Source organism: Eriocheir sinensis, chromosome 19, assembly GCF_024679095.1.
Source record: "Eriocheir sinensis breed Jianghai 21 chromosome 19, ASM2467909v1, whole genome shotgun sequence".
NCBI classification, from domain to species: domain Eukaryota; kingdom Metazoa; phylum Arthropoda; class Malacostraca; order Decapoda; family Varunidae; genus Eriocheir; species Eriocheir sinensis.
Genome location: NC_066527.1, coordinates 14,585,011 through 14,600,836, shown reverse-complemented (window position 1 = coordinate 14,600,836; position 15,826 = coordinate 14,585,011). Strand labels below are relative to the sequence as shown.

At 46.6% G+C, this 15,826-nt stretch overlaps 1 protein-coding gene across 2 annotated transcripts in view; it reads right to left on the bottom strand.

Moving 5' to 3' along the window:
- Positions 1-15,826, bottom strand: part of LOC127000752 (fibroblast growth factor receptor homolog 1-like) — an 83,992-nt gene that overhangs the window by 14,703 nt on the left and 53,463 nt on the right. Inside the window, exons 3-5 of one of the 2 annotated variants that reach the window (XM_050864783.1) lie at positions 3,826-4,151; positions 2,834-3,044; positions 1,106-1,396 (exon numbers count right to left, since the gene is read on the bottom strand). In XM_050864783.1, coding sequence (XP_050720740.1) covers positions 1,106-1,396; positions 2,834-3,044; positions 3,826-4,151 — 828 coding nt within the window. Of the gene's footprint in view, positions 1-1,105; positions 1,517-2,833; positions 3,045-3,825; positions 4,152-15,826 lie in introns of those variants that run through there. The other variant, XM_050864784.1, reaches the window with a different exon arrangement.

Here is a 15,826-nt window from a genome sequence, read left to right as displayed (position 1 = left end):
ACTCCTACGAAAGTCTTGTTAAATGTGTGTGTTTGGAGACCGATACGTTTAAGAATTTGGCCTTAGAAGTACGTAGACAATAAACAACAAAGCTTAAAACACAATCACAGACACAGCAACACACTACAGAGAGACAGAACACAGCACGGGACCACTTCTCTACAGAGCACTCCCAGCACAGCACGATGCAACACTAATAATACCTGCTATATTTCTATCCTCTACCCTCTTTAAATCCATCCCTGCCCTTTCCTTCCCTTACCTAACACACGCCAACACGACCAAACACCACCACACTGAAAAATACTTACACAACAAAAAGCGAACCTAACAATACACACCATAATACTAACCTAAAATTAACACTAACCTAACCTAATTTAACACGACACATTACTAACTCAACGCTAACCTAACTTAATCTAACACAACACTAACACTAACTAACCTAACTTAACTTGATCTAACACAACACACTAATAACACTAACCTAACCTAACCTGATTAACATATCACAATATTAGCCTAACAAATAATAACGCTAACACTAGCCTAACCTAATCTAACACGACACACTACTAACCTAATGCAAATACTAATACTAACACTAACCCAATCTAACACAACACAAGACGAATCTAACACTAATACAGTAAACTAACTTAACCTAATCTAGCATGACACACTACTAACCTAACATTATAAAAATAGTATATAGTACTCCTAATCCAACACGATATCCAACTAATCTAACACAAATACTAACACTCACACTAACACTAACCTAATCTAACACAAGACTAACCTAACACAAATACTAACATTAACCTAAACCAAAGCAATCTAACACAACACACTACTAACCAAACATTAACTCTAACAATAATCTAACCTATCTGATCTAACAAAACACAAGACTAACCCAACACTAACACCACCACTAACCTAACCTAACACAGCACAACACACGATTAATTAGCCTAACACAAATACTAACACTAACAACTTGACACGAAACTACCCCAGACCCAGGCCGAGACTCACAAAATAGCCCCAGACCAAGACCAAAACTCACCTTCAGCCCCAGACCCAGGCCGAGACTCACCGTTCAGTATGTACACGCTGACGGAGGCGGGCTCAGCGTTGGCCGGGGCGCACGTGTAGTTCCCCGAGTCGGCGGGCGTGGTGCGCGTGAGGACCAGCCTTGAGGTGCCCGTCAGCTTGTCCGTGACCACGCTGATGCCTCCGCGCGAGCTGTAGTTGACGAGCGTGGCGCCGCGGTACCAGAGGATGTGCTGCGTGGGCTCGGGGCTACCGCGGACGTGACATGTGAGGTTGATGTTGCTGCCGCTGACCATGTGGATCTCCTTGGGGCCGGCGAGGTGCGCGGCGGCCTCTGCGGGGGTCAAGGAGAAGCAGAATATTGACAAGTTACCTTTTACCCATTAATCAACTGACCGTATTCGCTATCAGTTCTCTTCCTCGCTTGAGGCTCCTCGCGAGCGTCTCCATGGCGACAGGACGCTTCACCCTTTGTTTGCCAACTGTTTACAGTTTCGGTGTTGCGTACCGCAGCACCGTGTCTGTAAAAGCACTAGCTTTAAAAGGCCAGACGTCAAAATAACCACACCTTAAGAAAATACCCATCCAACATCAAATCAAATCGTACTAGAGATGCTAGAGGGCAACACACAGTCATGGACGAAATATTCAGGAGACGAAACATTTAATTTTGCCTCCTGCCGTTCACGAGGTCATTGATCTCAAAACATAAATAAATTGAGATCAGGACACTCGGCAATTAGTGATTATGTTCACCATAAATCGACGCGAACCTTAAAGCCTACGAACAATGGTTAGAATATATTTTTTCCCTACCAGCAGGCGCCGTGTTTGGACGTTTGGCTCCAATCAACAACTTGTTTTCCGTAATCCCGAAATAGAAGAAAAAAAAAAAGAGTTAGTGGGGCCGCGTGTGGCGCTGCGTGTATATTGCTATCGCCATCTATTAAGCAATGTGCTGTGTTTGTTATTGAGAAAAGGTTGATACAAAAGGTGTGAAAATTGTGTGTGGCGTGTAACTCTTCGTCCTATTCACCTCCCTCTACTTCACCTCAAACTATTTCTTCGCAATCACTTCTCTCCGCCCTTGCCTCACCTCTCCCCACTACAGACAGCTCCCCATCCATGCCCACCCTAACTCGACTTCCACTCCCTCCCTTCATTTACCATTTACCAATTACCCACAGACCCTTCCTCCCTCGTTTCACACCCATACTTCTTTCCATTTCTCTTCTTCCCTCCTCTCTACCTCACGCATACACACACACACACACACACACACACACACACACACACACACACACACACACACACACACACACACACACACACACCTCGCCCTTCCCTTCCTTGCTGCCTTCCCCCTCCCTTCCCCTTTCTCCCCATCACCTACCCGCATACCCTTTCTCTCCCTATTTCTACTCCCAACGCACACCATACATTCCTTCTTCTCCCCTCTCCATCGTACACTTACACTCCTCCCTTCTCTTTCTTACTTCCTTCCCTTTTCCTCTCCTTTCCTCTCCACCATTCACCCACAAACCCTTTCTCTCCCTATTTCTACTTTCCCTATTCCACCTCTTCCCTCTCCCTCAGGCATACACACACACCATTCTCTTCCCTTCCCTAACTCCCTTACTCACACAACTCTCCCTTTCCTTACTCCCTTCCTCCTTTCCCCTTTTTCCCCCACCCTTTCCCCTCCCTTCCCCTCTCTCCTCCACCATTCCCCCTCCCTTCCCCTCCTTTTCCCTCCCTCTGCACCACTCACCCACGACTTGCAGGGTGTACTTTTGGGACATCTTGGGTTCTATCGTGACTTGGCATTCGTAGGCACCGCTGTCCGGGAGCTGGGCCGAGGCGATGCGAAGTGTCCAGGTGTCGGAGCCCTCGGAGTGAAGGGCGGAGTAGCGGGCGTCGGTGCTATAGGTGAAGAGGCCCACCGTCAGCACGTGCAGGTCCCGCTTCCTTATCCACGTGACCTGAAGAAGACGCAGAAGGTGGTGAAGGAGGAGGAGGAGGAGGAGAAGGAATAGTAAATGTGAAGGAAGAAGAGGAGGAGAAGGAGGAGAAAGAAGAGGATGAAAATGATGATGTTGATGAAGAGGAGGAGAAGGAGAATAAAGGAATATGCAGAAAGTAGAAGAAAGAAGAGACAAGGACGAGACGAAAAGATAAAGAGGCGAAGGAGCGAAGGAAGGAAAGAAGAGAAAAAAAGAAGAAAGGAAGGAAAGAAATTAAAACGAGATATGGAAAAGCAATCGAAAATAATAAAGGAGATAGAAAAGGAAGAAAAGAAAGGAAAGAAAGAAAACGGAAAAAGAGAAAGATGGAAGGAATGACGAGAAGGAAATGAAAACAAAAGATGAAATAAAAATAAGCAAAAACGGAATCATATTATTAACACACACACACACACACACACACACACACACACACACACACACACACACACACACACACACACCATTCATCACTTTACTACAAGCTTAATTACAGATGTCTCAAGCAGCAGCAACAGCAACAACAACAAACAAACAAACGAACAAACAGGAGGAATAGCATTATATTGCCTCTGTTACCACTACTACTACTACTACTACTACTACTACTACTACTACTACAACTATTACTACTACTACTACAACCACCATCATCACCCCCGCTACTATCAACACTCCTACCACCACCACCACCACCACCACCAGCACTGCCATCACCACCACCACCACCACCACTACCACCACCACCACCACCACTTACCGCTCTGTCCCCAAGTTGACACACCCGGCAGTGGAGGAAAGCGGTCCTGCCAACTCCACCCACCACCCGGGTCTCCGTGGAGTTGTCAAAGAAGGGCTTCATGACCACTTCCTCACCGCCACCACCACCACCACTACCACCACCGCCTCCTTCTTCTTCAGAGAGTGGAGATGGACGAGACGGGGGCAACCTCTCCAGAAGAAGGCCTCCTCCTCCTCCTCCTCCTCCTCCTTCTGTACTTCTGTCTCCTCCTCCTCCTCCTCCTCCTTTTCCTTCACTGTCCTCTCTCTCTGTTCTTCCTACTCTTGTGACTCCGCCACTTCTTCCTGTAAATATAAAGAAGGAAGAAAGGTTATTTTCTCCTCCTCCTTCTCCTTCTTTTCCTTTTTTTCCTCCTCCTATCCTCCTCCTCCTTCCCCTCCCGTGAATGACCCCAAAATATCCATGTTCTGAGAAACTTGCATATACGGATAGTGTTAAAGAGCTAAATTTGCATTCTTCAGAGAGGCGAAGGGTGAGAAAAGCCTTAATGGAAGCTTGTATATGGACAAAGGGCTTCATTGAGAGGGATGTTAGTAAGGTTGTGGGAGTAAAAGAGGAGGGTAGACCACGTATTAATGGGTTAAGTTATACAAATTCAGATTCCATGACGACACAGATACCATTGGCTTACTAAGAGATAATTGAATGAGTGGAACAGGCCTGGCAGTCATGGGGTGAGTGAGTGCCAATACTAACAGAGTTTTAGATAAGTGGAACACGCCTGGCAGTCTTATGGTGAATGCCAATACTAGCAGAGTGGTGGATGAGTGGAACAGGCCTGGCAGTCATGGGGTGAGTGAGTGCCAATACTAACAAGTGTGGTGGATGAGTGAAACAGGCCTGGCAGTCAAGGGGTGAATGAGTGCCAGTACTAACAGAGTGGTAGATGAGTGGAACAGGCTCGGCAGTCATGGGGTGAGTGAGTGCCAATACTAACAGTGTGGTGGATGAGCGGAACAGGCCTGGCAGTCATGTGGTGAGTGAGTTCCAATGCTAACAGAGTGGTGGATGTGTGGAACAGGCCTGGCAGTCATGTGGTGAGTGAGTTTCAATGCTAACAGAGTGGTGAATGAGTGGAACAGACCTGGCAGTCATGAGGTAAGTGAATGCCAATACTAACAGAGTGGTAGATGAGTGGAACAGGCCTGGCAGTCATGGGGTGAGTGAGTGCCAATACTAACAAGTGTGGTGGATGAGTGGAACAGGCCTGGCAGTCATGGGGTGAGTGAGTGCCAATACTAACAGTGTGGTGGATGAGTGGAACAGGCCTGGCAGTCATGGGGTGAGTGAGTGCCAATACTAACAGTGTGGTGGATGAGTGGAACAGGCCTGGCAGTCATGGGGTGAGTGAGTGCCAATTCTAACAGAGTGGTGGATGAGTGGAACAGTTCTGGCAGTCATGAGGTGAGTGAGTGTCAATACTAACAGAGTGGTGGATGAGTGGAACGGGCCTGGTAGTCATGGGGTGAGTGACTGCCAATACTAACAAGTGTGGTGGATGAGTGGAACAGGTCTGGTAGTCATGGGGAGAGTGAGTGCCAATACTAACAGAGTGGTGGATGAGTGGAACAAGTCTGGCAGTCATGGGGTGAGTGCCAATACTAACAATGATGGGTGAGTGGAACAGGCCTGGCACTCATGGGATGAATGAGTGCCAATACTAACAGAGTGATGGATGAGTGGAACAAGCCTGGCAGTCATGGGGTGATTGCCAATACTAATAGTGGTGGATGAGTGGAACAGGCCTGGCAGTCATGGGGTGAGTGCCAATACTAACAGAGTGGTGAATGAGTGGAACAGTCATGGGATGAAAGAGTGCCAATACTAACAGAGTGGTGGATGAGTCGAACAGGTCTGGTAGTCATGTGGTGAGGGAGTGCCAATTCAAACAGAGTGGTGGGTGAGTGGAACAGGCCTGGCAATCATGGAGAGAGTGAGTGCCAATACTAACAAGAGTGGTGAATGAATGGAACAGGTCTGGCAGTCATGTGGTGAGTGTCAATACTAACAAGAGTGGTGAATGAATGGAACAGGTCTGGCAGTCATGTGGTGAGTGAGTGCCAACAAGAGTGGTGAATGAGTGAAACAGGCCCGGCAGTCATGTGGTGAGTGCCAATACTAACAAGTGTGGTGAATGAGTGGAACAGGCCTGGCAGTCATGTGGTAAGAATGGATGAAGGGCTTAAAGGGGATGTCAATAAGATTTTTATAGTAAAAGAGCCAGGTAGGACGCGTGGCAATGGTTTTAAGTTGGACAAATTCAGATTTAACAAAGACATAGGCAAGAATTGGCTCACCAATAGAGTGGTGGACGAATGGAACAGGCTTGGGAGCCATGTTGTGGGTGCCAATACCATAGATACATTAAAAAAGAGGGTAGATAAAGCCATGGATGGTGAGGCAAGGTGGGCTTGAGTGTACAGGAACTGCCTTGTATAGGCCAACCGGCCTCCTGCAGACTCCTTACGTTCTTATGTTCTTATGATAATAGAAGATAGGAATGAATGAATGAAAGAAGGAAGGAAGGATAGAAGGAACGAAGGAAGGAGGCAGGGAAGGGCAGAAGGAGGGTTGTAATGTTCTGTCTCCTACCTCCTCTACTTCTCCTCCTCCTCCTCCTCCTCCTCCTCCTCCTTCTGTAAATGGAAGAAAGGAAGGAGGAAGAGAAGGAAGGCCGTAAGTTAGGTCAGCGTCGCCCAGAGAGAGATACTGCCTGTAAGACATCTTTTTTTTTCTCTCTCTCTCTTTCTTTCTTCCTTTCTTTTCTCGCTCATTTTTGTTTTTCTTTCTCAGTTTTTGTCTCTGCGTTCATATCCCTCACCATTTCTCTCCCTCTCTCTCTCTCTCTCTCTCTCTCTCTCTCTCTCTCTCTCTCTCTCTCTCTCTCTCTCTCTCTCGTTATGTTTCTCCCCACGTCCACCCTCTCCTCTTTTTCTTCTGTCTCCTCCTCCTCCTCCTCCTCCTCCTCCTCCTCCTCCTCCTCCTCCTCCTCCTCCTCCTCCTCCTCCTCTCAATACTTGCCCTTCTGCTTTTCTCTTATCTCTCTATCCGCCACTACCATCACATCCTCCTCCTCCTCCTCCTCGTCCTTTTCATATCCCACAATAATTCTTCTTTCCGTTTTTTTCTCATTTTTTCTTCTTACTCGTCGTCCGTCACCCTCCTCCTCCTCCTCCTCCTCCTCCTCCTCCTCCTCCTCCTCGTGTCGTAAAATGAAAAGTAAAAAAAGAAAAACACACACCAGCTTTTATATTTTTCTCCAGCAATATAAAATGAATCGGTGCTCTGCTGTTCTCCCTCCTCCTCCTCCTCCTCCTCCTCCTCCTCCTCCTCCTCCTCCTCCTCCTCCTCCTCCTCCACCCTTCCTTCCTTCCTTCCCTCTTCCTCCCCTCTTCCTCCCCCTTTCCTCCACTCTCCCCCCCCCCCCCCAAAAAAAAAAGGAAAATGACAAAGGAAGGAAAGAGGAAAAAAACGTCAATTCGAGATAAATTATATAACGTTTTTTGTATTTTTGATCTTTTTTTGTTTACTGCCGGAGGAAACACACACACACACACACACACACACACACACACACACACACACACACACACACACACACACACACACACACACACACACACACACACACACACACACACACACACACACACCTTTCTTTTGGAGAGGGCCAATTAATTTATTTTCGTTTCTTTTCCTTTTAATAATTCATATAATAATTTTCTGTGGTAGAATTGCGTGCACACACACACACACACACACACACACACACACACACACACACACACACACACACACACACACACACGAGGCTCCATAGTGCAGTGGTTAGTACAGTCACCTCACAGCCGAGAGGTCCCGAGTTCGATTCCCGTGCAGTGTAGAGACGAATGGAAAGCCTCCTTTGATCCTTGCCCCATGTCCACCCAGCAGTGAGTGGGTGGCCGAGTGATCAGCGTGCAGGTGTGGTGAGCCCGTGGACGTAGGGTCGAGTCAGACCGATGCACGCAGGCAATTTTCAAGCATTGCCTAGTGGCGGAAGATTTCCCACATGCTGCCCAGATCTTCAATCAACCCCAACTTCAGCGACTTCGGTCAAGAGGAGCACCGGGGGGCAGCATGGGCCAGGCAAGAGTCATATATCACGGCAGCCACTATAAATAAAATTCGCCTGCTCCACTAACAAGCTGGGGCCGTCCTAGAGAACCCTCAAGACAGCCTACCGGCGCTATTGGCAACACCTAAAAAAAAAAAAAAGTCGGGGGTTGTGTCCTTCCTCCCGGGTGTGTGGGTGAGAGGTGTCAGCCGAACCCAGAGACCCGCCACTGTGGGCTCAGTCGGGGAGGCTTCTTCTTTTTTATTTTTTTATATTTTTTACAGAAAAGGAGACAGTTCAAGGGCGTGGAAAAAAAAAACAATATTGAAAAAAAAGACCGCTTCTTACTGCTCCCGAACTACGTACTGGCAGGCGATCACGAGTCTAGCGCGTGGTCAGACCGTGGTGGAGTACACATCTAATAGTTCATTCCCCGATCCTTGTATTATGAAAAGTAGTTTTGTATTTTGCATTCAGAAAATCACACACACACACACACACACACACACACACACACACACACACACACACACACACACACACACACACACACACACACACACACACACACACACACACACACACACACACACACACACACACACACACACACACACACAAAACAAAACGAAATGTATTGTTCGTAAAAGCGAAAAATTCTATAATACCGAGGTTTGCTGCCGTGGCTTAGCGTACGAGTTTGCTGTGTATCGGTACTTTTCTTTAATATTTGTTCCTTTCTTACGTTTTCATCAGTTATTTTCTTTTATTTATTTTTATTTATTACGTCCTTATTAATTTTTCTTGTAGTTATTTTTTTTTTACATTTTATTTATTTTTTGTTCATTTTTCGTTTTCTTTTCTTACGTATCTCCTCCTGATGTTTTTTTTTATTGTCTTGTTATTCTTTTTATTCGAGTTTTCTTTTTTCCGTTTTCTTCCTTTTCTTTGTTTCCGTGTTCTATTTTTTTCTCTTATTTCCGTTTTATTTTTATTTTCTCCTCGGTGTCGTGAACTTGAATTCTTGGAACCTTGGTAAATGTTTTTGTTTTGAGTTAATAATGGTCATATATATTTTGTGAGTGTGTGTGTGTGTGTGTGTGTGTGTGTGTGTGTGTGTGTGTGTGTGTGTGTGTGTGTGTGTGTGTGTGTGTGTGTGCTTCAGTCTCTGTCTCTCGTTTATAATTTAATTTATTCAAGAATTTATTCAGCATATTAAGGGAGAGAGAGAGAGAGAGAGAGAGAGAGAGAGAGAGAGAGAGAGAGAGAGAGAGAGAGAGATGAATGAATGAATGAATGAATAAATAAATTTATAAATAAATAAATTAATTAATTAATGAATGAAGAAAGGAAAAAAACAATTAAAGAATGGATGAAGAAAGGAAGCCATAAATAAAAGAAAGAAAGGAGGAAGGAAGAAAGAAGAAATTATGAAAGAAAGAAAGAAGTAAGGAAAAAATAAGAAAAAAAAGAAAGAAAAACAAAGAAAGAAAAATAAAAGCGAAGAGAGAGAGAGAGAGAGAGAGAGAGAGAGAGAGAGAGAGAGGAAAACTTTCAAGCATTAATATTTTTTCCTCTTCTGATTTGTTGGGATTTTTTTTTCATTCCTGACAGCCGGCCGTTCCTCCTCTTCTTTTTTTTCTTTTTTTCTTTTTTTTCTTTTAATTTCGTCTCATTAGTAATACCACTTTTTTTTCTTTCTTTTTCGTTTTGGCTCGAAATTTCTCGTTGAATATTTTGGCACTTGGGTTTAACTAAGCATAATATTTTTTTTTTTGGTTTATTTTTCGTTCATTTTTTATTTTTTTTTAGACATGTTTGTTCGCTGTTTGTTTTTGTGAGTGTGAGTTTTAGTGTGTGTGTGTGTGTGTGTGTGTGTGTGTGTGTGTGTGTGTGTGTGTGTGTGTGTGTGTGTGTGTGTGTGTGTGTGTGTGTGTGTGTGTGTATGACCTCTTAATTGCCTCCCTCTCTCTCTCTCCTCTTCCCCTCTCCCTTCCATTCCCCTCTTCCTCCACTTCTCCCTCTTCTCTCCCTCCCTCTCCTTTCCCTCCCTCTCTCTCTCTCCACCTGTCACTCTTCCTTCTCCCCTCTTTTTTTAATTTCTTCCTCCTCTCTCTCCCTTTTCGCTCCCTTCCCCCTTCATTCTCCCTCCCTCCCCTCTCCATTCTCTCTCCCTGGCTGTCACTTTTCCTCTCCCTTCCCCTCACTTGTCAGCTGTCAACCATAAACTCCCTTTCTTCCTTTATCTCCCTTTCTCTTTTTCTCTTTCTCTTTCTCTCCCTTCCCTCATTTATCTTTCCTCCACTCCCATTACCTCACCTTCTCTCTCCACTTTTCTCTCCACTATTTCTTATCATTCTTCTTTTCTTTTATCTTCTCTCTCTCTCTCTCTCTCTCTCTCTCTCTCTCTCTCTCTCTCTCTCTCTCTCTCTCTCTCTCTCTCTCTCTCTCTCTCACACACACTTTTCCTCCATTAATGTCCTCAATCTTTCTTCCTCTTCTTCGTTTTTTTCCTCCTCCTCCTCCTTCTCCTCCCTCTCTCTCCATCTTTCCTCCCTCCTCCTCCTTCTCCTCCCTCTCTCCATCTTTCCTCCCCGCAGTTCGTTCTCTCCATTTTTTTCCTCTCGTTTCTATCTGCTACTCATTTCTCTACCTTTCCTTCTCCTTTTCCTCTTTTCTTCCTCTTTCTCTATCTTCACTCTTCTCCGTCTCTTTCTCATCTTCCTCTTCCTCATTCTTTGATTGGGCGTAGAATAGGAATGAGATACTGAATGAGTGAAAGGGAAGGTTAAAAAGTAGTAGTAGTAGTAGTAGTAGGAAGAGGAGGAGGAGGAGGAGGAGGAAGATGAGGAAGAGGAGAAAGAGGAGGGAGAGGAAGAGAAGGGGAAAGAGAGGAAGGATGGGGAGGAAAGGGACGAGGAGGAGGAGGAAAAAAAAAGAGACGTGGTCGTAGGCGAAAAAAAAGAGAAAAGAGAAAGAAAGATAAAAAAATAACCATGTAATTCGTGTATCAGTTACCTTCAAGTTATAATAAAAAAACAATAATAATAATACCAATAATGACAAAAACAAAACAAATCATGAACTCAAACCATCACCTTAGCGAATTCGGCAAAGACAGGAGAGAGGAAAAAAGTGAAAGAAAAAAAACATCTTGTAGTCTGAGAGAGAGAGAGAGAGAGAGAGAGAGAGAGAGAGAGAGAGAGAGAGAGAGAGAGAGAGAGAGAGAGAGAGAGAGAGATAGAGAGAGAGAGAGAGAGAGAGAGAGAGAGAGAGAGAGAGAGAGAGAGAGAGAGAGAGAGAGAGAGTCACCTGCACCTCACCACTAACCCACTTCCTCTTCGTACTATTCCCTTGATTATATAAAAAAGAGAGAGAGAGAACAAAAAGAGGAAGAAGAAACAGCCCATTTAGCGAATCATAATGTTATGCCGTTTTACTTTTGGCCCCAACCTCTCACGACCTGTTCCACGACCTGTTTCACGACCTGTTCCATGACCTGTTCCACGACCTGTTTCACGACCTGTTCCATGACCTGTTTCACGACCTGTTTCACGACCTGTTTCACGACCTGTTTCATGATCTGTTTCACGACCTGTTTCACGCCCTGTTTCACGCCCTGTTTCACGACCTGTTCCATGACCTGTTCCACGACCTGCTTCACGACCTGCTCCATGACCTGTTCCACGACCTGTTTCACGACCTGTTTCACGACCTGTTTCATGATCTGTTTCACGACCTTTTTCACGCCCTGTTTCACGACCTGTTTCATGATCTGTTTCACGACCTGTTTCACGACCTGTTTCACGACCTGTTTCACGCCCTGTTACACGACCAGTTTCTTGACCTGTTTCACGCCCTGTCACGACCTGTTTCATGACTTGTTTTACGCCCTTTTTCACGACCTGTTTCACGCCCTGTTTCACGCCCTGTTTCACGACCTGTTTCTCGACCTGTTTCACCCTCACAGTCATTTCAAGCCCCACACTATCAAACTCTACGAAACCTTAGCACATATGTTTTAAAAGGCTCTCCCAGACGCTCTAAGGGTTTCCTAAGGTGGTTTCTTGACCCTGGCGGTAGTTTAGGAAGACTTCTACGACGTGAACGGGAAGAAGACTCGTGACAAACAGACGTAGCTCCTCATTGGCCCAAAGAAAACGTTCGCAAGAGGAGCCACAAACGTTTGATAATTGGAGGCTTAGAGAAGGGCGACCAGTGACACATTGAACAAGAACAGAAAGAAGACTCATGACAAACAGACGTAGCTCCTCAGAGGCCTTCAAAAACGGTCGTAAGAGGACCCACAAACGTTCGATAATTCGCGTGTAAGAGTCAGTATTGCCAAGTCGGTGGTGGCGGCGAGGTGCTGGCTTAAGTTTGCTGCCAAATGGGGGTGACTAAGAGGCCATTACGAGGGTGTTGTGTGTGTGTAATGGGGCTGCGAAGTTAATGGGGGAGGGGGGCGCAGGAGGTGATGGAAGGGGGGAGGGGGGAGAGGTGAATAAAAATAGGGCAATGAAAATGTGGGATTGTTCTGGCATATGAGAGAGAGGGGGGAGGGAGAGGGGAAGAGGGAGGGAGAGAGAGGGAGAGAGAGGGAAAGAGAGAGAGGGAGAGAGAGGGAAAGAGAGAGAGGGAGAGAGAGGGAAAGAGAGAGAGGGAGAGAGAGGGAAAGAGAGAGAGTGAGGGAAAGAGAGAGAGAGTGAGGGAAAGAGAGAGAGTGAGGGAAAGAGAGAGAGTGAGGGAAAGAGAGAGAGAGTGAGGGAAAGAGAGAGAGAGTGAGGGAAAGAGAGAGTGAGGGAAAGAGAGAGTGAGGGAAAGAGAGAGAGAGAGAGAGAGAGAGAGAGAGAGAGAGAGGGAGGGGGAGAAGGGGAAAGAGGTAGGGAGAGAGAAAGAGGGAGAAGGGGAGGGAGGGAGAGGGAGAGAAACACACACACACACACACACACACACACACACACACACACACACACACACACACACACACACACACACACACACACACACACACACATTTGAGGGTAATTACAGGAGGGCGTGGAGTTAATGACACCTGATTTTGCCTTCACCTGCCTCTAATTGGCCTGAGACGCGCCATTAGGAGACACCTGTGAGCACCTTCATGGGGGGAGGAGGAGGAGAAGGAGGAGAAGCAAGAGGAGAAGTGGAAGGAAGAGGACGAGGAGGAGGAGGAAGAGGAAGATGAAGAGCACGAGCAAGAGGAGGAGGAGGAGGAGGAGGAGGAGGAAGAAGGTATTGAAGTTGGGGAGGCGATGGGTGAGCGGTCAGCGTTTTGGGGGACCCGCGTTCGCGTCCCGCCCGCTGCTCCAAGGTGACAATGTTCAGTCACAGGCGTGTGGCCTAATTGTAAGACTACCACATGCTGTCCTGAAGACCACCTGTCAACCCGGACTCTAGATTCTCTCTCTAAAAAGAGGATCAAAGATAAGCTCCCGGGGACAGCATGAGCCAAGCATGATGGCGCCATTATAAACACTTGCCTGAGCCATAACGGGCTGGGGCCGACCGCCAGGCCCCACCAAGAAAGCGTACCCCAGCCATAGGCCGAAACGTAAAAGAAAAAAGAAAAAAAGATGAGCGATAATATTGGTAGTTATGATGTGTGTGTGTGTGTGTGTGTGTGTGTGTGTGTGTGTGTGTGTGTGTGTGTGTGTGTTTTGTGTGTGTGTTTTGTGTGTGTGTGTGTGTGTGTGTGTGTGTGTGTGTGTGTGTGTGTGTGTGTGTGTGTGTTGTTTTTCCTCGTGGGAAATGAAAACTATTTTCATATTTTCGATTTGCTCTTTCCTTTTAAAAAAATTTGCTCTGTCTCAGCGCTCATAATTTATCTTTCTTCTTTCATTTTATCTTATTCTTGACCTTAGATATATGCCGGGCAAAGTGCTTGCCCACCTATTCCTGATGCAAATTTGCAGCCAGCTGCTGAAGCTACAGAGACCTGAACAGTCTGGGTTCACGCCTGGTAATACAACAACTGAACGTATCCTAGCGCTTCGCCGACGCGAGTTTCGACAGGGGATGCTTGCAGCTTACTCGTATGTCGATATCAATAAGGCGCTTGACTCAGTGCATCGCGAGGCACTCTGGGATCTCCTGCGACTCCGTGGGATTCCTGCGATGACTGTTAGTTTGCCGATTGGCCTGTATTCTGGAACTGAGAGTGCTATGAATTGTGGGGGACTTGTCCAGCTCTTTTCCGTGAAGGCGGGAGCGAGGCAGGGTTGTGTCCTTGCTCCATGGCTTTTCAACACTTGTATGGACTGGGTACTGGGCAGAGTTGTGGACCAGATTCATTGTAGAGCATCCATTGGCAATACCAGGGTCACTGACCTTGTTTTTGTCGATAATGCAGTAATCCTGGCGGAGTCGCTGGAGGTTTTGGTGATGGCTCTCGAGGCACTGCACGAGGAGGCGAAGCCCTTGGGACTTAAGGTTTCCTGGGCCCAAGGTACAGGTGTTTGGAGGCTTATTGGATGACACAGTACAGTCTGTTCATGGGTGTGGCGAGGGCATTGAGATCTCAGAAAATTTCACATACCTTGTAAGCGTACTTCATAACAAAGGTGAGTCTCGCCAGGAAGTCTTACGGCGGATTGACTTGGCACACGGTGTTACGGACTCGCTCAGCACAAGTATAATTATTATGACGTTGTCGATACCTGTGCAGAAGGACAAAGATCTAGATCTTTAAGTCCCTTGTGCTCCCTGTCTTACTTTATGGTTGTGAGACATGGACACTCGCTAAATGGGGACTTGGAGAGGCGGATTGATGCCTTTGGTAATAAATGTCTACGCAGAATCATGGGATGTCGCTGGAATGACTTTGTGTCAAACCTTGAGACTGATTCGACATTCATTAGGGGACTTAGGGGAGGCGGTGGCTGAATCGACAGAGCAACAGCACCGCGTTCAGGAGGACGCGAGTTCAATCCCCGCCCGGTGCCACCAAGCTGAGATTTTTCAGCCGCCGCCGAGTGGCTTAAAACTACCCACATGCTGTCCAGACCACCTATCAACCCGGACTCTAGATTCTAGGATTAAAGATGAGCTCCGGGAGGGCAGCATGAGCCAATGCAAGATGGCGCCACTATAAACACTCGCCTGCGCCAGAACGGGCTGGGCCGACCAACAGGACCCACCGGGAAGAAGCCTTGGGCCGACCATCAGGACCCACCGGGAAGAAGCCTACTGGCGTTATAGGCCGCGACGTAAAAAAAAAAAAAAAAAAAAAAAAAAAAAAAATTTTTACCCGCATAGTCCGTCAACGCCAACTCCGGCTATACGGGCACGTGGCACCCTTCCCAGAAGCCGACCCTGCTCATTGGGTTGTGTCTGTGAGAGACAATCCTGAGTGGAAGAGGCCAAGGGGACGCCCACAGAGTTTGTGGTTTGTGCTAGTAGATAGTGTCTGTCAGGAGGTACTGAGGATGAGAAGGGGGCCTGCATGGAGACTCGCCCGGAGGGAACCCCGGACTTTGCGTCGTAGGGTGGGCAAGGTGACGCTCCCCCCGGCGTATGCCCCCACTGATTGATTGATTGATTTCTCTCATTCTATTTTTCTTTCCTTTCTTCGTTCCTTCCTTCCATCCTCTTTTTTTCTTTCTTTTCCTTTCTTTCGTTCTTTCTTCCTTACATTGAAGTTTCGGAAAGTTGCGAAGAAAGGAAACGTTTAAGAGCAAAAAAATATGGTATTGTACATTCTAAATTGCCCTAATGAGCTGAGAGAGAGAGAGAGTCAATATGCAAGTGAGGCAGAAAAAGGGGAAGGGACAAGAGGAGAAAAAAATAGGTATTGCGTATGAGAGGAGGAGAAAGAAGAAGAAGAAGAAGAGGAGGAGGAGG